A 17,910-nucleotide genomic window follows, 5' to 3' on the forward strand; every position below is an offset into this window, starting at 1 on the left:
GTGTGGTAAATGTATTTTCTTTTAAGGTAAACAACATCCACCCTAGGGGAAGAACAAAGGATGCACTTGGAATACAGTAATCTAGGCTTAGGCCCCAAAATATGCTCAGGGACAGCATCTAATTATTTTCTGTACACTGAGTTTGAATCCGATACTTTCCTTGAATTGTAAGTATTTGTTTATGGGCCCACAAAGTGGAAAGGAAGTTCTAGGAAAACTTGGGAGGTTGCAATTGTCATGGAAACAAATTCCTTGGGATCGATTTGTTTCCAGAGTTTTAGAGGCAACATGATGGGGCAGCAGAAAATACAGAATATGTTCATTGAGGGGGAGGGAGGGTGTTTTCATTTAACTCCTGGTGGATGGGTCGGACTTCTGAATACTCCAAGGAACACACACAACTTAAGAGGACCCACCTTCCATCACAGCTCCACTCCTTTCCAGATCTTTGCACAGCCTTTTAGCAGGGCTCAGCACTCTTGATTCAACCGCTTCTTTCTCTTTTCAATAGCCCTGATTTTTAAAATTTGCTGTTTGACCTATTGTTGTCAATATGGTATTTTACTGCCTATGCTGTACAGAAATTCGTTAATGCTTGTAGTGTCACCCTTTAAAATGTTTCCATTCTCTGCCACAAATTTAAACTCTAGGACGGAGGTGTAGGCCTCAGCTCACTAGGAAGCCCAAATGCAGCTTGGGACTATGAGGTCAGCTGAAAGGTAGCTGATGTTTTAAGTGTGTGGTTTCTGTGTGCCAGCCTGGCAGGCTTTATCAATGTCACCAACAGCTGATGAGACTGAAAGCACAAAATCTTACAGTAATCTACATTTCAGAGACCCCTAAACAATTCCAGATGAGGAGGTGAGTGGCAGAAAATTTAATGTAAGCTTTCGAAAGCAACTGCTCACCGAGCTCTGCTGTTTATGAAATGAAAGCTAAACCCCAGCCTTTCCAAGGGCACTGGAGATAGGCTAAGTCAAAGCAGCAAGCTGCTAGCAATGATCTGGAAAGAGCAGTGAGGACACACACTCAACTTATGAAGTCTAGAGCACGGCTGGTTTCCAGAAAAAAGGGCAGTTCCATTGTTCCAATGGGGTTTTTTTGTAAAAACTCACCCATTTCTAGAGCATTACTTAGATCCCGACTCCCCTAAACAAAAAGAAGTTAATGAAAAATCTCTCGCCTTTGTGCAAAAATTCTGCTCATATTAAATATACCAGGAAATCCCACTGAAATTTCCTGTCCAACCACCAAACTCTTAAGTGTAACACAAATTCCACAGGGCTAATGAAATCCATCAGATGAAGGCTAGAGGTGGCTCTGAGTCAAAAGTAAATGCTACCTTCTAATCACATTTGCCTCACAGCACATTGCACTTGTAAAGGCTGATTGGTTTGATGACCTCTCAGAAATGGTGCTGCTCAGAACTAGCAGGGGCTGTGCTTCCCATTAGTAATTTATATGGCAGCAGTGGCACTAATATAAAGCTTAGTTTTCAACAAGGTCCATTCAGAACTCTACCAGGATGTGAAGGCCGAGATCCCACTGCAGTGGAAAAACAACGGTATCTCAAAACCGTTTTTTTAACCAAATAATCTTCAGATCTAAGAAAGACACACACAATAAATCAACCAACCACATCTGCTTATCTAAACAACAGTGTCCAAAGCTTCCAGATTTATTCCTTGAAAATGGTAACCTGAAAATATAAAGAAACCCAAACAAAATAAGAATTGCTTTATGAACCCGTGACCAAGGCCTGCAGACTGAAAATCAAGGAAGCACAACTCTGCTCTGCTGCTCTCACAGGCTGCCCACATGGAGCTCCCAAATCCTTTTCCTGTTATATCAAAAGCAAGACATCAAATAAAAACCAAAACAAAACCACCCCCACCTTGATTTACCTTTGAATTATAACTTATGTTCTGATTAAGATGTAAATTAATTCAGTCTTTAGGATTTTCGGCTAAGCACTCAAGGCAGTGTGCCAGCCTTTGAGAAGGCTCCAGAACTTCCAAGTACTATGGAATATTGGGCTATTTTGTCTATAAGTGTGACATTTATTCTTCTTTTTAGTACCTGCTGTATTCCAGAGGTGTGTTTGAGAGTGAGAGATTTGATAGACACGTTGAACTAATTTAGAACTGTGGCTGCTACTTACATTGTTGATCATGAGGTGCATGATTGTTTTCGGTATCAAATCTCGAATACATTTGTTAATAATAGACATGTAGGAGTCCACAAGATTTCGAATTGTCTCCACCTGTCTTTCCAGCTGGGGGTCCATTGAAAAATTATCTGCTTGGCCATTCTCTTCAGTTTCAGTCTACAAAGAAGAAAAAGGAAAAAAGCCTTTCAGATTGCAGTAAACTTGAAATATAATTGGGGGAAAAACACCTGGACTTAAATCGTGGTTATCCAGCAACATAACTCATACAAAGACTACCCACAGGTTAAAATACAAAGTTTTGGTCTGTTTAACATTAGTGTTCAGCATCATGAAATTTAGACCTTTAAAGTTTAATGCCAAATGAGACCTTTTGCACAAAATACATATATGTATTTCCACACAAATTTGTAATTTTATGTTAAAGAAGGTTTTGGGACAAAGATGCACGGTGGTAAATGTCACACCAAGAAATGATCTCAGGTCATTTACTGCAATACTTATCATCAAATCTTTTACCATTCACATTCAGCCAGCTGGACTTATGCAAGAAAGCAGCACCACAAGTCTGGATTTTGAATTTTACCCTTCTGTGGGTTAAATCCACCCTTGTTATTATTTAAGGCTGACACATTTGTGACAAATCTGGCAGTTCAGTCTCAGACTTGTTAGATGTGAATAGCACCTATGTAAACAAAGGGTATATAAAAGACAACAGCCAAAGCATAATTGCTTTCAATGCTCAAGGCTGGATTATATATTTCAGGTCTCTTTCTCATTGGAGAGAAAAAAAAACTTTGTATGTGACCTCATTAAGTACCAGGAACTTTAACTGGAAGCTAAAAGGCCCATACTTTGCTTCAGTCTGGCCTGTATCAATATAGGAAAACCTTAAAAAACCCAAAACTTTTTGGTGAAAATCAAACTACTGTCTGAGGCTCAAAGATGCTGAAGAATGGAGTTTCTACCCAGGGAGCACAAAGAACAACATGTCCCAAACTCTGATATAGTACTCCTCCCTGAAAACGACTGCCAGAGCATTATTAGCACCAACTATAAAATCTAAATCTGTTCTGTGGGTACCCAGAAGCGCAAAATCATAGAATCACAAAGTGCTTTGGGTTGGAAGGGCCTTGCATGTCATTCCAACCTCCCCTTCCAGGCAGTGACACCTCCCACCACACCAGGTTGCTCAGTGCCCCATCCAACCTGGCCTTGGACATGAAGAACACGAAGAAACAGAAAGCACTTGCAAAAACTGAAGAAGCCAATAAAGAGAACGAGTTATGTATGAGCCAGAGCCCTGCCAGCACAGCTCCATTTACAACAGAGCTTTTAGCTAAAATTGGCACATGGCTGGTGCTTTAAAGATTTCTGGAGCAGCTGAGATCAGTATCAAACCTACCAGTGAAAGGCCATTAGTGCTAAATATGCAAACATGCCACCAAAGAGGCTTCTCCCTGCATGAAACTGGGCCAAGAAGGGATTCCTAGGTTCATGTCCTAGTGCAGAGTCTCCTGCTCACGCAGCATTGGCAGGTAGACCACTTGTAACCTTTTAAACTATAGCTTGGTCAGTCCAGTCTAAATTAAATGGTGTGTTTGTGATGTGTTAAGTTATAGTCTTGTTAATAAATGAGAGCCAGCGTACCATTTAGAAACAAAGCTGAGTGTTTGTAAAAGAACTTTCTAGAGCACGGGTGAATGACTGGAAAAGCAGCTGATCTTTAAAAATAATTAGCAGGGCTTCCTAAAAATCTTGTGACTTTGGAGGACACTGAAAGAGTTCTTGATGAAAACAGGGTTTTCAATGCTGTAACATTGATAGACACTACCTTATAAACCTTAATCTTTTTGTTAATAAACTGCATATAGCCAAAAGTCACTGTGCAAAGACTATTTTCCTTAGCCTCCATGTCGAAAGAAAAACTAATGGTAATTTTCCCTGTGAAATACCAAATAAATAAAAAATCATACATCTATCATGTATCTGCAAATTTTAGCCAAGTAACTGCAGACCAAAAATGCCCCCTTTCCAGTTCCCCGTTATTTGACTTCTATTTTCTTTCTTTTCTTCTTTGCTGTCTATATAAAGTGTCGTTTGTTCATGTATTTTTTCCTTTTTTTTTTTTTTTTTTTTTCACTCTCTAAATTACAGATTGCAGTAAGATTCCTAACTGGCTAAGCAGCAAAGTGACAGATGTTTATCATTATCCTCATCAAGAGAATGTAAAGTAAAAATAGTAATTTGTCTCTGATCTTTAAGGCAAAGGGTAATAGTCTCTTGTTTGAAACTGTAACAGAACTGACTTCATACTGTTGATTTATTTTCTCTGAAATCAAAAAAGATCAATCTTTCATGACTTTACCATAATTTATTGTGAAAGCTTCTGGCCATAGTATTCCTAATGATTTGATGTCTCAACTGAAGGCTTTTCATGCCAGAACCCATCTTGTTTGCATCGCATCATGCAGATGGAAATGTGCTTCCAGCAGATTTCTGTGCCCTCCAGGACACCTCCAAGCATTTGAAAGCTTTCTTTGCTCAGCTACCTCTGATCTGTGCCAAGAGCAGCAGCCAGAAATGAGGTTGCCTGGTAAGGCTGGGCATCAAAAATGTCAGAGATGCTCTATCCCACCTCCAGGCCATTCTTTCACAGCAGCTCTTGTCTCTCTGAGCCTCACACCGACTCCACCTTCAGTGCAAATCATCCCTCAGCCCAAGCCCCTGCCACTCTTTCTTACGGCAAGGCTCCTGCAATGAAAAGTCTGCTCAGAGAATAAACCCAAGGTAAAACAGGGGAGCAAACCCCCCCAGCTCTCTGACCACTGTTAACAAAATGGCCAAGCTGAGCAGGAAAGAACAAAGAAGGTGCAAACAGGTTTTCATGCCTCCTCCCCCAGCAGCCAAAGTAGCCCCAGTCCTTTCAGCTCCTCATCCCCAAGCCAGAACACACAAGTTCCAGCACCAAGTGTTAAGTGACAGTACATGAATCTGGACTAAGTTTTTAGCCAGTTGACTCTTGCTTAATACTGCTATTAATTGTTGACAGGAACGGAATATTACTACTTCAAAGGAACACAAATGCAATAACTTAGGGAGTTCTGTAAACCTCCAACAAAGAAGCCAAGGAAGAACCTAGAGTGCTAAAAAACAGGTTAAGGAAATTAATTCATCTGGGAAAGCTCTACATCAGAGTATGTGATGAAAACACACCATAACTACAAAGGAGCAACAGGTGAAAAAAACACAGATGAAGAGAAGGTAATGTGGGAATCAGGGTGGTGCTTCCATACGCTTCCACACGCTCACAGACTTCCTTCCCTTCTGCTCCCTGTACTTCAGAGGACTAAAAATATTGATCCCCTGCACTCTTCTGTGGGTCTCACCTGTCTTTCAGAAGCTGCTTTGTGATCCCTGCATAAAAAGGTGCTACTGAAACCTAAGGTACACCACTGCTACTCTGCAGCTTCCCTACATTTAGACACCTTCTGCACTAAGAATGTGTTAAGGATTAACTAATGTGTCATACCACAGCAGACTAAAAACTGCCTGTGAAATCCAAACCACTTAAGTTTGTGGCTGGCTGCAGTGGGACTAGGATTTCATCATTTCTACCAGAAAAGTTATCGATTTTCTGAAGATTGTAAACTCTCTGCTGCAAGAGGAATGATTTAGTGTACCAAATGATTTAGTGATCCAGTGTACTGGGGATGCAGGGATCAGGAACTGTGTGCAGTCCAAAACAAAGGAATAATACCTAAGGATATCAGGGTCATTTTTCTGATTGTAGAAATTATAAGCGAGTTCAAGAATGTCCCAAGGAAACTTACTGAAAAGCGATTCCTTTTGAATTCACAGTAAAACTGGGTGACACACTGAAAACAGTCCTGAGCTGGCCACACAGAGAGAGCAATACTTCTAATTTCCATGATTTCATTACATTCAGGGCAGCTGCCAGCATATTTAAGAATGTCTTGTATAACATTCCTGATGTCAGTTCCAAGAAGGAGCATTTGTCTAGCATTTTCATTAGAAAAGTGTATCAAGCAATTTACTGTAATCAAAAAGGCATTCTATTAACAATGACCAAGAGGAAGCAGACTGGAAGGTGATTGACTCAAGGGTAAAAATCAGAGCAGCAGCAAAGCAATGCTCTGTACAGTGAGAAATAAGTCCATGGCTGCAGTAAGAAATTGCTCATTTAAAAGCTGCTTTCAGCTCTTTGATTTACAGTTCCAAGTTTGTAAGAACAACAACCACCTGAGAATTAATTATGCCAGCCAGATTGTATTTATGTTTTAATTCACAGCTGCTGAAAATACATATAAAATCTGTTTTATGCATCCCCGTCCAAGTAAGTTTTTTCTTTAATGCACCAACTCTCAGCACACTGCAGTTGTCCTAACCCCCCCTGCTTTTCCCTAAATCTTTACAATTGATTCTCTCTTCATTGCAGTTTGATGCTGGATATAAAATTTAGCTAAGATCCTCTCAGCTGTACATAGTGTGCCTTTTGCCAGAGGACTGCTGAAACCACATGATGGCTTCACACAGTGAGGTTTTCTTACTGGAAGGAACCACAACTAAATGACAATACATTACTTTTGTGTATTTACAACAAAGCAAGCAGCAGAAAAAGAACACTTCCCGGGTAGCTTGGAAGCTGGCCTTTTCCCTCACAGAGGGTGACTTTGCCACTCTCTTCCATGCTTTCAGCATGTCCTGACTTTGTACTGCTGTTCTCTTTACTGAGCCACCCACAGGCTGCCCCTTTCAGCTGCTATGCCTTCATTAGCAGCCTTGAACTGCTCTAAGCAGAGGTTATGGTCTGGCTTTCCCTCACACACACCATCTCTCTCACTTCAAAGCCCCCAGAAGAATGATACACCCTAGTGCAATTTGGTTCACAAGTATTTCACTCTCTGGATTAGCTTAAACAATCATTTATTCCAATTCTTTTCTGTGGTTACAGATATTGCCTAGCACAGACCATTAGCTAAATCCTCCTGCTAAATCCACACTCCACTGCTCCACAGGTACCTGCATGGCTTTAACCATCCCAAACATTCAGAATCTGTCAGGCTCTCTCCCTGCCTTATTCCATAAAGAAGCTGATTTGGAACTGTGAGACTGAAAGGAATGATGTATTACCAGAACTCCAAGAAATCTGGACTTACTTTCATCTCACAGTTCTTAACAGATTGATAACTAATCATAGTAAATCAATCCAATATCCTTTTAGAGCAGGGATTCAGATCTTAAGGGTATTAACACAGATACCACACATTTCAGACTTCAGTAAAGCTTTCTGACACAATCTCAAGTGACATTTTCATTAATGGAAGTGTGCTTTCCCTGCAGTCACTGGTTAGATGCCCATTGCCATAGAAAAGCTGTCAATGGCTCGCTGGCAAACTGGAGAACTCTATCAAGGGGACTTTCATATGGGCTGTGGTTTATAATGTGCTTATTAAAGTCTTAATAAGTGCTTATTAAAAATGCTCAGGATGGTGGGTTTTAGCCTGGGTTTATTACATGTACACACGAGAAGAAACTGGAAGGGAATGTGAACACGTTCGATGACAGGACCAGAGTTCACAATGACCTAGAGAAACAGGTTCAAAATTGAGAGGAATTCATTATGAATAAACAGTAATGCACACGTTCTCCTGAGCTGGAAGGGACTCACAAGGATCATCAAGTCCAACTCCTGGCCCTGCACAGGACACCCCAAGAATCCTACCATGGGGTTCCTTAGGCAGAAATAAATCATTTATAAGCATAGAGTGTGAGAATGGCCACTTAAGGAGCAGTTCAGCAGAAAAGGAGCTGTGTCCACAGTGCAATACAGAGCATGAGTCAATAATGTCTTGCTGTTATAAAATCAGTCCAAGAATTGTGCATCCAGTGCTGGTTATCATACCACCAGAAATTTAAGGAACCTTTTGAGAGTGTTCACAGGAAGCCATTGAAGATGGTTCAGGGCTCTGCAAAATATTACCTGAAGGGAAAAGGTAGGATAAATTGGGACTGATGAGTTTAAAAGAAATCACTTGTGGAAGGCTAGAGATGAGCGTCCTTGCAGACAGCAAAATATGTCAAATAAATATTTGCGAAGTGTTATGTGGTAGGAACAGTGAAACACAGAAATAGATAGACCAGGAGAGCTGCAAATCTCTTCCAAGGATTAGAGCAGCATCCCTCAGAAAAGACCTAGGTACAGAGTCTTTTCCTTGAGAAAAAGAAATAGGCAACCTCTCACATCCCTTCCATCCAGCAGGTGCTACTGGGGGCAAAGTGCTGTGAAATTACCCACAACACTGCAACAAGAAGAGGGATTTCTGAAAATACAAAAAAACCCCATTAAAAATTATAGTATCTTCTATTTTTGTTCTGTGCAAAAATCAAGTAAAAAGTAAAACCTTACTGTGAATAGCTTTTTCCCCTCAAAGAATCTGCACTCCAATTTCACCATTTGCTGCCATGTACGTCTCTCACACAAAGGACTTTTACATAACCCTCCCTGCACTGCAGGTTTTGACTGGGGGCCAACAGCTGCTTCATGCCTTTCAGAACAGACTGCTGGACAAGCAAAAGCAGAAAGAGGCTGGCATAAGGAAAACAGCACCTTTGTTTATAAAACAAATACTACTTTGGAATTTGCAAACTTTTCAGTCAAAGAATTTCCTTGTCATAACAACACATGAAGTGCCCCATATTTATAAGAGCACATTAAAAAAAATATATCGATGATATGAGATCCTATTGGCATGGTATTTGCTATTATTTCAGCATAGAGGGATGTCAGTGGATATTGGGAAGTTGCAAACATGGTGAGTTACCCTGGAATTCAAGTCATGATGATGACGATGACTCCAAGTGCAACGATCGGCCCGGATGATGTTCAGGCTGAAATTTATTGTGGATTTGTTACCAAATGCATGAAACACATTCCCAGAGACAGCAGTGACCATCATCTGTGAGGGGAATAGGATCATTTGCTGTGAAAGGAGGCAATCAATGGGTGGAGGCATCGGCCGGACATGTGAGGATTAAAGGATTAAAGCTACTGGCTGTGGTATGCAGTCCCCTAAGAACCAAAACAAATACAAGTCCCAGAGTTTCTACCAAAGATGATGAAAACAGAAAGCAAGAAAATTAGTCATCCACGAGGCTGATCAGGGAAGTATTAACACAAAGACTAAAATCGCACCTTGCCTCTGTCCCCTGTTATTTACCTCCCTCACTTAGCAGTAACCATGCAAGAGAGGGTCATTAAAAAAATTCTTATTTCAGCCACAGCGCACAAGGCTCAGCTGAAGGATTCCTTTAGGAACAAGGAATTTTCTTATTTTTGAGATTAAAATGGGGCAAGTAAGTGCTCAGTGCACAGACAGGGGCTGAGCGAAATACTTTGCCTGGGATGACATGTTTAAAGTGCAGCTTACGACTTAACATGTCTGCCTATAAAAACTGCACTTTTTTCACCAAATGTGATAATTTCAGCAGTAGGTACCTAGAATAATGAATTAAAAGCATAATTCTCTTTGAAATGAATCCTGTACTGAACTCCTATTCCATGGTCCCTCCTCATTTGTTCCAGTTGAGGTGGTAACTTCTGGGTACTCAGCAGCCTGGTTGCAGTAAGTGTGACTAGAGGAGGAGGAGGAGGAGGAGGAGGAGGAGGAGGAGGAGGAGGGCAGCAGATCCGTGTGCAGATCCGTGTGCATTCCGGGAGGGATGGCCTCAGAGGGGCCTCGCAGTGGGGGAGCTCTGTACAGCATCCAGTGCTGGGCTCTATAAATTACAACCTTGTCTTTTATTTTTACTTGATCTAATGCAATGTGTCCCCTATAACTCTGCTCTTTTCTGTAATTAATGGTTTCTAGGAAAATATTCTGAAATTCTCCCCTGATAAGCACCTAGACAAAGTTGATGTTTCCTCTCTGAGACACAAAAGAGGACGTTAAACTGTTTTCACCCCCACATCCCTCGAGCCATGAGAAGTACCAGATCTGTCTCTGCTGGGCCAGACTAAGCCCTGGTTCACCACAAACTCAGTGCAGCACCGACAAATGATCTCCATAGTAAATGATGCAAATAAGAAATGTCAGCATGTTCCAAAATTCCTCACTTAATCTTATTGCCAGTTGTATAGTCTGGATAATCAGTAAATAAATCCCTCTAACTTTGCTCAAACCCTTAGGGGCTGAATACACAGAGTGCACTTTCTAATTCATTCTCATTAAGCTTCCCAGCTCCAAACAAAGTAATTTCCTACTTTTCTTAGTGTCTGAAGTTTCCACTGGCCTCGGCAACACCTGATTTAGCAGCAATGATTTCTCACTCGTGATTTCTCTTTCGTACTGGCATTGTTCTTTTTCCTCACACATATGCTTGCTGGAATAGCACGAATCAGCAAGATTTAAAACCTCCCATTCTCAAGTTTGAAGCCCCTAAAGGGAAATTGCAGTCGTGATGCCAAGGAACACAGTCGTACGTTATTTGACTTTTCCTCGGCCAGGCTGACAGCAGAGGGGGAGGAAGGGAGGAAGGAAAGGGGAAGGGAGAGGAAGATGGCATTTTAATAGCACCCACACTGGTTTCACACAGTAGGATCCCCGTGCTCCAGAGCGGCACCATTTCCGTTCCCCTCTGCCTCACATTCAGCCGGCACTGCTCAGCCAGGCTCTACGGGAAGGGTTCTCAATCTTGTTTTTCCCAGCATGGACCACATCGTAGTACAGAAATCTGTCTTGTGGACAATACCCTAGCCCACCTTTTACCCTGAATTTTGACAGCCCATTACCAACTCCAGCCCTGCAGGGACCACCCCACCCACATCCCAGATGTGACTGAATGAGCCACCATTCCTGCCAGGACAAGATGGATTATCCCTCCACCTCCTGGCCCAATTCTCATTGCCTCTGCTGTACCCACAGTAATAGCCTGTCTGAAAAAAAAAGAGTAAGAAAGAGGTATGTATTTAATCTAATTTAGTAAGTGGACACACAAGAACCACCAGCATCTTATGTTGATAAATCTGCCTTTCCCAGATGTTAATCATATCCCAAACATAGCTTGGCCGGAGTTCTCATCAAAACATTTCATTTGATAATTCAGGTCCTAAGATTCAAAGTTCTCATCCACATCAGTGGGTTTCCCCTCCCTCTGTCAGGGCTTATGGAAAAAAAATTCTGGCAGGAACTCTTACCCCAGCAGAGTATCAATGATCACCATATCCATACTCTCCATTTAAGGTCCCTTTTAAAGCTGCAAGAAAAAACGGGACCTGCAACATTCCTGCAGCAAAAAAGCCTCAAAACAGAGCAGAGGAGGAATTTGGAAACATTGAGCGCTTTACTGAAATGTAACAAATATTTCTAAACAAAAGAAAATCATCCATAGAGGAGCATTTTGGAATCATGCCACAAAAACAGAAATTGAAAATTATTGGACAAAATTATTTTCAGGGTAAGCAATGAGTTCAGAGCAACGAGTTCTGAGCAACTATGCCGTGCATAACATTTATGACATGGCTTCCATTTTGTATAACTATGACAAACCCCTTCTGTGTATTCTATAAAAGCAGAAGAAAATGAAAGATTCTTTTTTCCTCCTTAAAATAAATTTTATTTAAGAGAAGGTGAGATTTTGGTAAGTTAATACACATGTCTGTAAACAACAAATATAAACACTTCATGTTATAAGACCGCATTCCTGTTGACACAAACCACAATGAAACTATAAAGTTTAAAGCTTAAATCACTCTGAACTCCTCTCTGTGGGGAAGGTAAAAGACATCAGTGATTAGGACTGTGACCATATGGAGTTCACCTTTGCAGTTAAAATTACCTGCCTTTGCTGTTGCCACAAACAACCTTAACTTGGCACTTCAGCTGGTTATTTCTGTAATTTAACTTTTTTAAATGACTTAAGGTGTTTTCAGTTCAAAAGGATTTATTGTTTTTTCCCCCTTCTGCCACTGATCAGCAGCAAAAGGTAAAGTCAAGACTCATTCTTCACAACACTTCCAAGAAAACCCTGTCCTCGTGGCAGCATGACGAGGAGCAGTAGCTCACACGCACAATCCTGAGGATTACAGCTGCTTTTGTCAAGAAGGAAAGAACTGCCACCCCTACGAGGGCTCTCCCTCCCCTACTGCAGGGTTTGTGCCTGCTGAACACAGCCGGGGGGAAGAGCCGTGGTTTAATGTATTATCCCAAGGACTGAATGTCTCACAGTGGAGCTACAGACACGGAATCTCCCTCTTCTTCCCCTCTGGTTTTAAACGTTTTCTGCAGTGAAATTACTGGGACACAGCTATATCCAAGGGCAGGCTTGGAATTTGAACCCACGGCCTTCTGGCTTGGAGGTGAGACTATTCGTAACTGAGCCAAAGTGACACATACATAATACGCTTTCAAGGTTTTTAGAGAGCTCTGTCATGATTTAAAAACACTAAGTCTTTGTGGTACAAACCACAGGGCAGGAAAGAGCTGGGGCTCCCTCTTTACTGCTAATTTTAGCCGATGAATTGTTTATAATCTCCTGCAAAATACATAAAGCCTCATTCTGCATTAAGCTAAGAGAGAACAACCTTTTAAAACTGATTCTTAATTATACTGTTCCCCTGCTAGATGGGATGGAGGCAGGTTCCAAAATTGTGTCAGAGTATATGAAGTGATAAAATGAGGATGGGTGAGCTATTTTTAAACATACTGAAGACTTTGAGGTCAAAATCCCTAAATTTATAGCCTTATGGCTGTATTAAAACTCATGGACTATTAAGACCTTTGTGGCAAGACTCGAGTATCATTTCATTTGAGACACCCTCTGCCTTCAGAGCCGTGTGTTCCCTACCAGTCTGCCAAACTGGGGCACCCCAGGGAGCCACCTTTAAGCACAGATTGTTTCCCTGCTGTAGACAGACATTTGGGAGATAAAGGGGATGAGACACTTCCAGCCCAGCACACTCCCTCCTCCTCTTTTTTTCCCAAGACATTCTGCAAGTGAGAGGCTTGCCTTTCCAGATGGCCAGGAAGTGAGCGGGTTAGAGAGAGCTGGAGGAATCTTAGGCAAAAGCACATAATTGCTCCTTACTCTGCCCAGTCTGGAAACCCAAAACAGCCTCAGGTCTGGTGATATTTGCTCAGCACAGTCATGATTCCCATCTGAAGAGGGCAGCTGGGCACCTGCTGCACAGGAACACTCAGGTTTGAACAACAGTCTAATGTCCTCTCCTACAGCTTCTTCCCCACCACAGGAAAAGGACTCCAGAACAAGTCCTGAAATACATTTTTGACTGTTTGGAAAATCCAGACTTGTACCAAAATTTGTCCTACTTGTGGAAATAAACCATGCACAGGCATCACCTGGGAAGGACTGGCCCTGCCTCTGCCACCACAAGCTCCCCAGCACGGAGAGTACCACTCCTAATCCTGGGTTTGACTCAGGATGAGTAAAAGCTGTCACCTGCTGTACACACACTGGTTTCTTTCAGTAATGATTAATATATACACCTTTTTTTTTTTTCTTCACAGGAAAAAGGCTACACAGTGAGAAGAAACCAATTTGGAAGATTTTCCCTGCCTCACAAGTTGAAGTGGAAATAACTCTCAGACCCTTTTCCCCATCCACATTCTGCATCACCTTTAGGTGTATCTTACTCTAGAGGCCAAACAAGTGGCAGTAAAGGGCTCTGAGGATATGGCAAAATTATTTGCAGTATTTGCATTGTTCATTTTCTAACTGAGGTAAGGTTTTACGGGAAGCCACTGCACAGAGAGGAGCTGCTATTTTGGAAAACACCAGAGCAGGTTAGAAACACCAGAGGAAGACAACAGACTCTAAAGCTGTTTTCAGGTAAGGAGATTTGTTTGTCCAATTTTTGCAATTGCATATACCTGAGCATAATTTAAACCTATAATTTTTTTCCATTTGGACTTCCATGCAGTGATGCATAACATAAAACACTAACAAACTGTAGATGGCCCAAGTAAAAGCAAAAACTAGTCAAAACAAAACTCAAATCCTTTTCTTGATTGCATATGGATTTTTAAAGCCATAAACCCATGTAACAAGCACAAAACAAAAGCCTTGTTAAAAAAAAAAAAAAAAAAAAAAAAAAAAAAAGGTTTAGTACAAAAAAGGCCAAGTGAGCAGTTGAAAAAACCAGTGTTCTTGGTTCTGTTGGTAATTAATGTACACTCATGTTTCAATCAAAAGGAGTCAATGGAATGGGTTGTGCATTTTATCTACCAGAAGATCACAATGCATTTTTTATCATGAGAGTGTCTCCCACTTGGAGCAATGCTGGATGGATCCATGTTCCCACTTAGGCATTTTGTACACATACCATACTTTTACAAATTCACAGTACTAGTCCATCCTATAAGCATTAAAGTCTAATTCTTTCAGAACTTCCCTGTGTTAGTCTGAAAATCTTTATCATTTTAGGAGAATGTGGTGAGTTCTGGGACACTTTCTCACCTTAAGGTCACGAGCTGTCATTCCTGGATGGATATACACCCCCACTACTTCCATGAGAACTGCTCCTTTCAGGAACTGGGCCCAATCCATCCCCAACCACAGTCACCAGGAATCTCCTTCCCAGTATCCACTGGCATTTACATGAGACTCCAGCTGCTTTCTTACATTTCTGGAGTGGCAAAATCAGTTTTAATGCTTTTCCTACAGGTGCCCTTCACGAGTTTGAATTTCAGGCACAAATTCCTCAACTCTACGCTGCACCACAAATCATCCTTCAGCTACATCCTGTACTTCTGCATCCCACTCTGCTCCCAGCAAAACCCCTGCCAGAATTCCCACCGAGTTTAATAGTCCTGTCCTATTCCCCTCAACTCCTAACTGAGGTTAATTTCTTTTCTCCAAGTATAAACAGAAACCAGCAGGTAAAAAAGTTTTGTCTAATGTGGCACTAAGGCTGTGGAATTTACTCCCATGTGAGAATGGGACAATAAAGTCATTTGTTTAAAAGTAAATTGAAAACATTCCAGTCTTCTCAGGCTTACAGCTATTAACTTTGGTTTCTGCACAGCACTGTAGAATGTCTGGCATCAAAGACACTTTGTACATTGCACTGAACTTGCACTGGACACTGTTAGTGGACCATTAATCACAGCAAACAAAGATCCCATGCAAACACAGAAATTACTGATTTTTCACATGTTCAGCATGGCCTAGCAAAGGTTAACACCACAGCTGCTGGATACTGCACGTTTTGAGGCATGAAGTGTTGACAAGGCATCTGAGAGCATGCAGATTTTCCAATTGATAATTATGCATTCCACATTAAACAATTCTTATTTGTGCCTAATGCTGTCTAGAATTAGATACCTACCTCAACATGAACTAGCACAACTTCAATTCAGATGCCTACAAAAGCATGTCCTTCTTTCACCCACACACAAATACAATCTGTGAGCGCAGGGGCAAGGCTTAGTGGCAAGAAAATCTACTAGGATGTGATCCAAGGTTCACAGGAACCACTGCTGAAGGAACTGAGGGCTTATGGAAACAGGCACTAAGAGATCAACTGCCTGAGGAAATGTAGAAGAGGAATGGGAACTGAACCAGTAGAAAAATGAAAGAATCTGAAAACAAAAAGCACTCAGTGGCCAGGGAAGCAGCAAAGGATGCACAGAAGAAAGACCATGGTCTGGAATCACAGGCTGTGTTTCAGGGTGCAGCTCATTGATAATGTCAAAGGAGAAATTTCTGTGTCACAGGAGAGTGAATCACAGGCACTCACAGGGAGTTTTCTGTCATCCAGAGCAGGGCAGGGGAAAACCTGAGCCATCAGCCTTGAAGCTTCCTATCTGACAGGATGATTTCCACTGGGTTCCTCCGACCACACTTGCACAGACAGAATTATTGCACCAGCTTTCTCAGGTGAGAGAAACCTTAGTGCAAAATCATCATTCTCTCCTAACCAGGGCAGGAGACTGGAACGGAAGCAGTGAGGGAATAAATTGCTGCCTTCAAAAAACCAAAAGAAAACAAAACAGAAAAACAATCAAAACCAACCAAACCCTAACAAACAAAAACAAACAAACAAAAGGAAGCTATGCAGCAGGCCCTGAAATTATCATAGATATCCACCCATATCCAGACATCAGCTCCCAGTAATGCAGCAGCTCCTGCTACTGCCCATGGAGTGGATGCAGAATCACAGCATGAAGGTACCAGCATGGGACTTGGCTCTGTGGAACAGCGAGTGCAGCACCCAGACTCAACAAAGTGAGAAGAAAAGTCCAACTACAGGCTTGTTAATCAAACTATGACTATATGCAAGGCTTTTGAACATGCTTCTAAAGAGACCTTAAATAAAATTAGAAAAAGATGGCAGAGCATGCCAAACTCTGTAAGTTAACTGATATTCCTAACTAAAGAAAACTTGACAGTTCTTTGGTTCAGCAAAGTGATATCCTTAGGAGACTGGAAAATAAGCCTATAAAGATGAATATTAATGAAAGAATAGTGTAGTAAAACAACTCTCTAACAGATAAATAAGTTGTAATGTGGAAAGAAGAACTAGCAGCCTTGAAGGATTTACTCATCAAGGTGTTGAATGGATTGGTCTTACTGAAATAAAATAGCATAAACTTGGCGGTTAAATTTGATTCTGCCCATTAAACAGAATTGTCAGGTAGTGTCAACACAATGGGAGATTGAACACTGTCCTGGAAGACACAGATAACTTCAAGGATTGGAAAAACAGAAACGGGATCAAATCATAGCTATATGCTGACAGACCAGTGACAGCTGCTCCACGGGACAGGGAGCTCATCAGCTGGCAATAAAAATGGAAAGGAAAGCCCAGGCATATCCAACTGAGCATCAGCTGATTCCAAGCCACCGCTCTGATGTGGCCACGGAAGGAGCAGATGTGCCGGTGGTCTCTGTTCTGAGCAATGCATGTCCAGTAGAGGCAACACTGTTTTGTACAGGACTGATGGAGGAGGCAGATCTGGTGACAGATAACACTTGACACTCCCCTGTTCCCAGAGCTGCTGCGCTTTTTCCTTAACAGTCAAATGGAACTGCACATTGAGAACAGGAGTATTCTATTTTCATTGCATTGAAACTGCTTTTCAGCCTCCCCATGGTAGAACAGTGCAGCCTCTGAGAGCCACGGACAGTTAAATTGGAATAACTCTGCCTCTTATATGAACTACACAGCCCTCTTCTTCCTCCTCCATGAGATCCTTGTCCATGTCCCAAACCATACTCCCCTACCTTCAAGCTGGAAAGGGCTCTGCAGCAGCTCTCATGTTAAGCTGGGGAGTATATAAGGGAGGAAAGAGGGAAGGGATTTGGATAGTGCTCTCCAAGAACTGCTGTGCACTCACTGATTCACCCAAAGCTGCTTCTGCTGCTTAGTGGAGCTGGAAAAAGAGGAAATGTGGCCTTTGGAGAAGACTTCTCTTAGGCTATTGGGCAAGGAGATTATTGTTTGAGCACTTTCTTCATGTGGCTGGAGAAGCAGTGCCTGTTCCATGGGTGTGTGCAGAGCAATGTAGAGAGCCTGGTCAGACTAGATAGAGCAGCAGCGTAAGGAAACAATTCCTGCATTTTGAAGCAGGATTTTCCCATTGCTATCTCCAAACTGGAGAATCAGTCCTCTGAGTTTTCACCTTGTGAGAGAAAAGCAGGCAGCTGGAAAGGCAGGTAAATAGCTGACTACAGATCTTGATGCTCCCATGGGCTGCTCGTTA

General features: G+C 41.8%; 1 protein-coding gene across 5 annotated transcripts in view; it reads right to left on the reverse strand.

Moving 5' to 3' along the window:
• DNM3 (dynamin 3) overlaps positions 1-17,910 on the reverse strand; it is a 169,987-nt gene that overhangs the window by 21,380 nt on the left and 130,697 nt on the right. For all 5 annotated transcript variants that reach the window (XM_040072298.2, XM_040072297.1, XM_040072302.1 and 2 more), the window contains one exon: positions 2,162-2,326. In XM_040072298.2, coding sequence (XP_039928232.1) covers positions 2,162-2,326 — 165 coding nt within the window. The remainder of the gene's footprint in view (positions 1-2,161; positions 2,327-17,910) is intronic.

The sequence above is a fragment of the Hirundo rustica genome, chromosome 9 (assembly GCF_015227805.2).
Source record: "Hirundo rustica isolate bHirRus1 chromosome 9, bHirRus1.pri.v3, whole genome shotgun sequence".
Taxonomy (NCBI): Eukaryota; Metazoa; Chordata; class Aves; order Passeriformes; family Hirundinidae; genus Hirundo; species Hirundo rustica.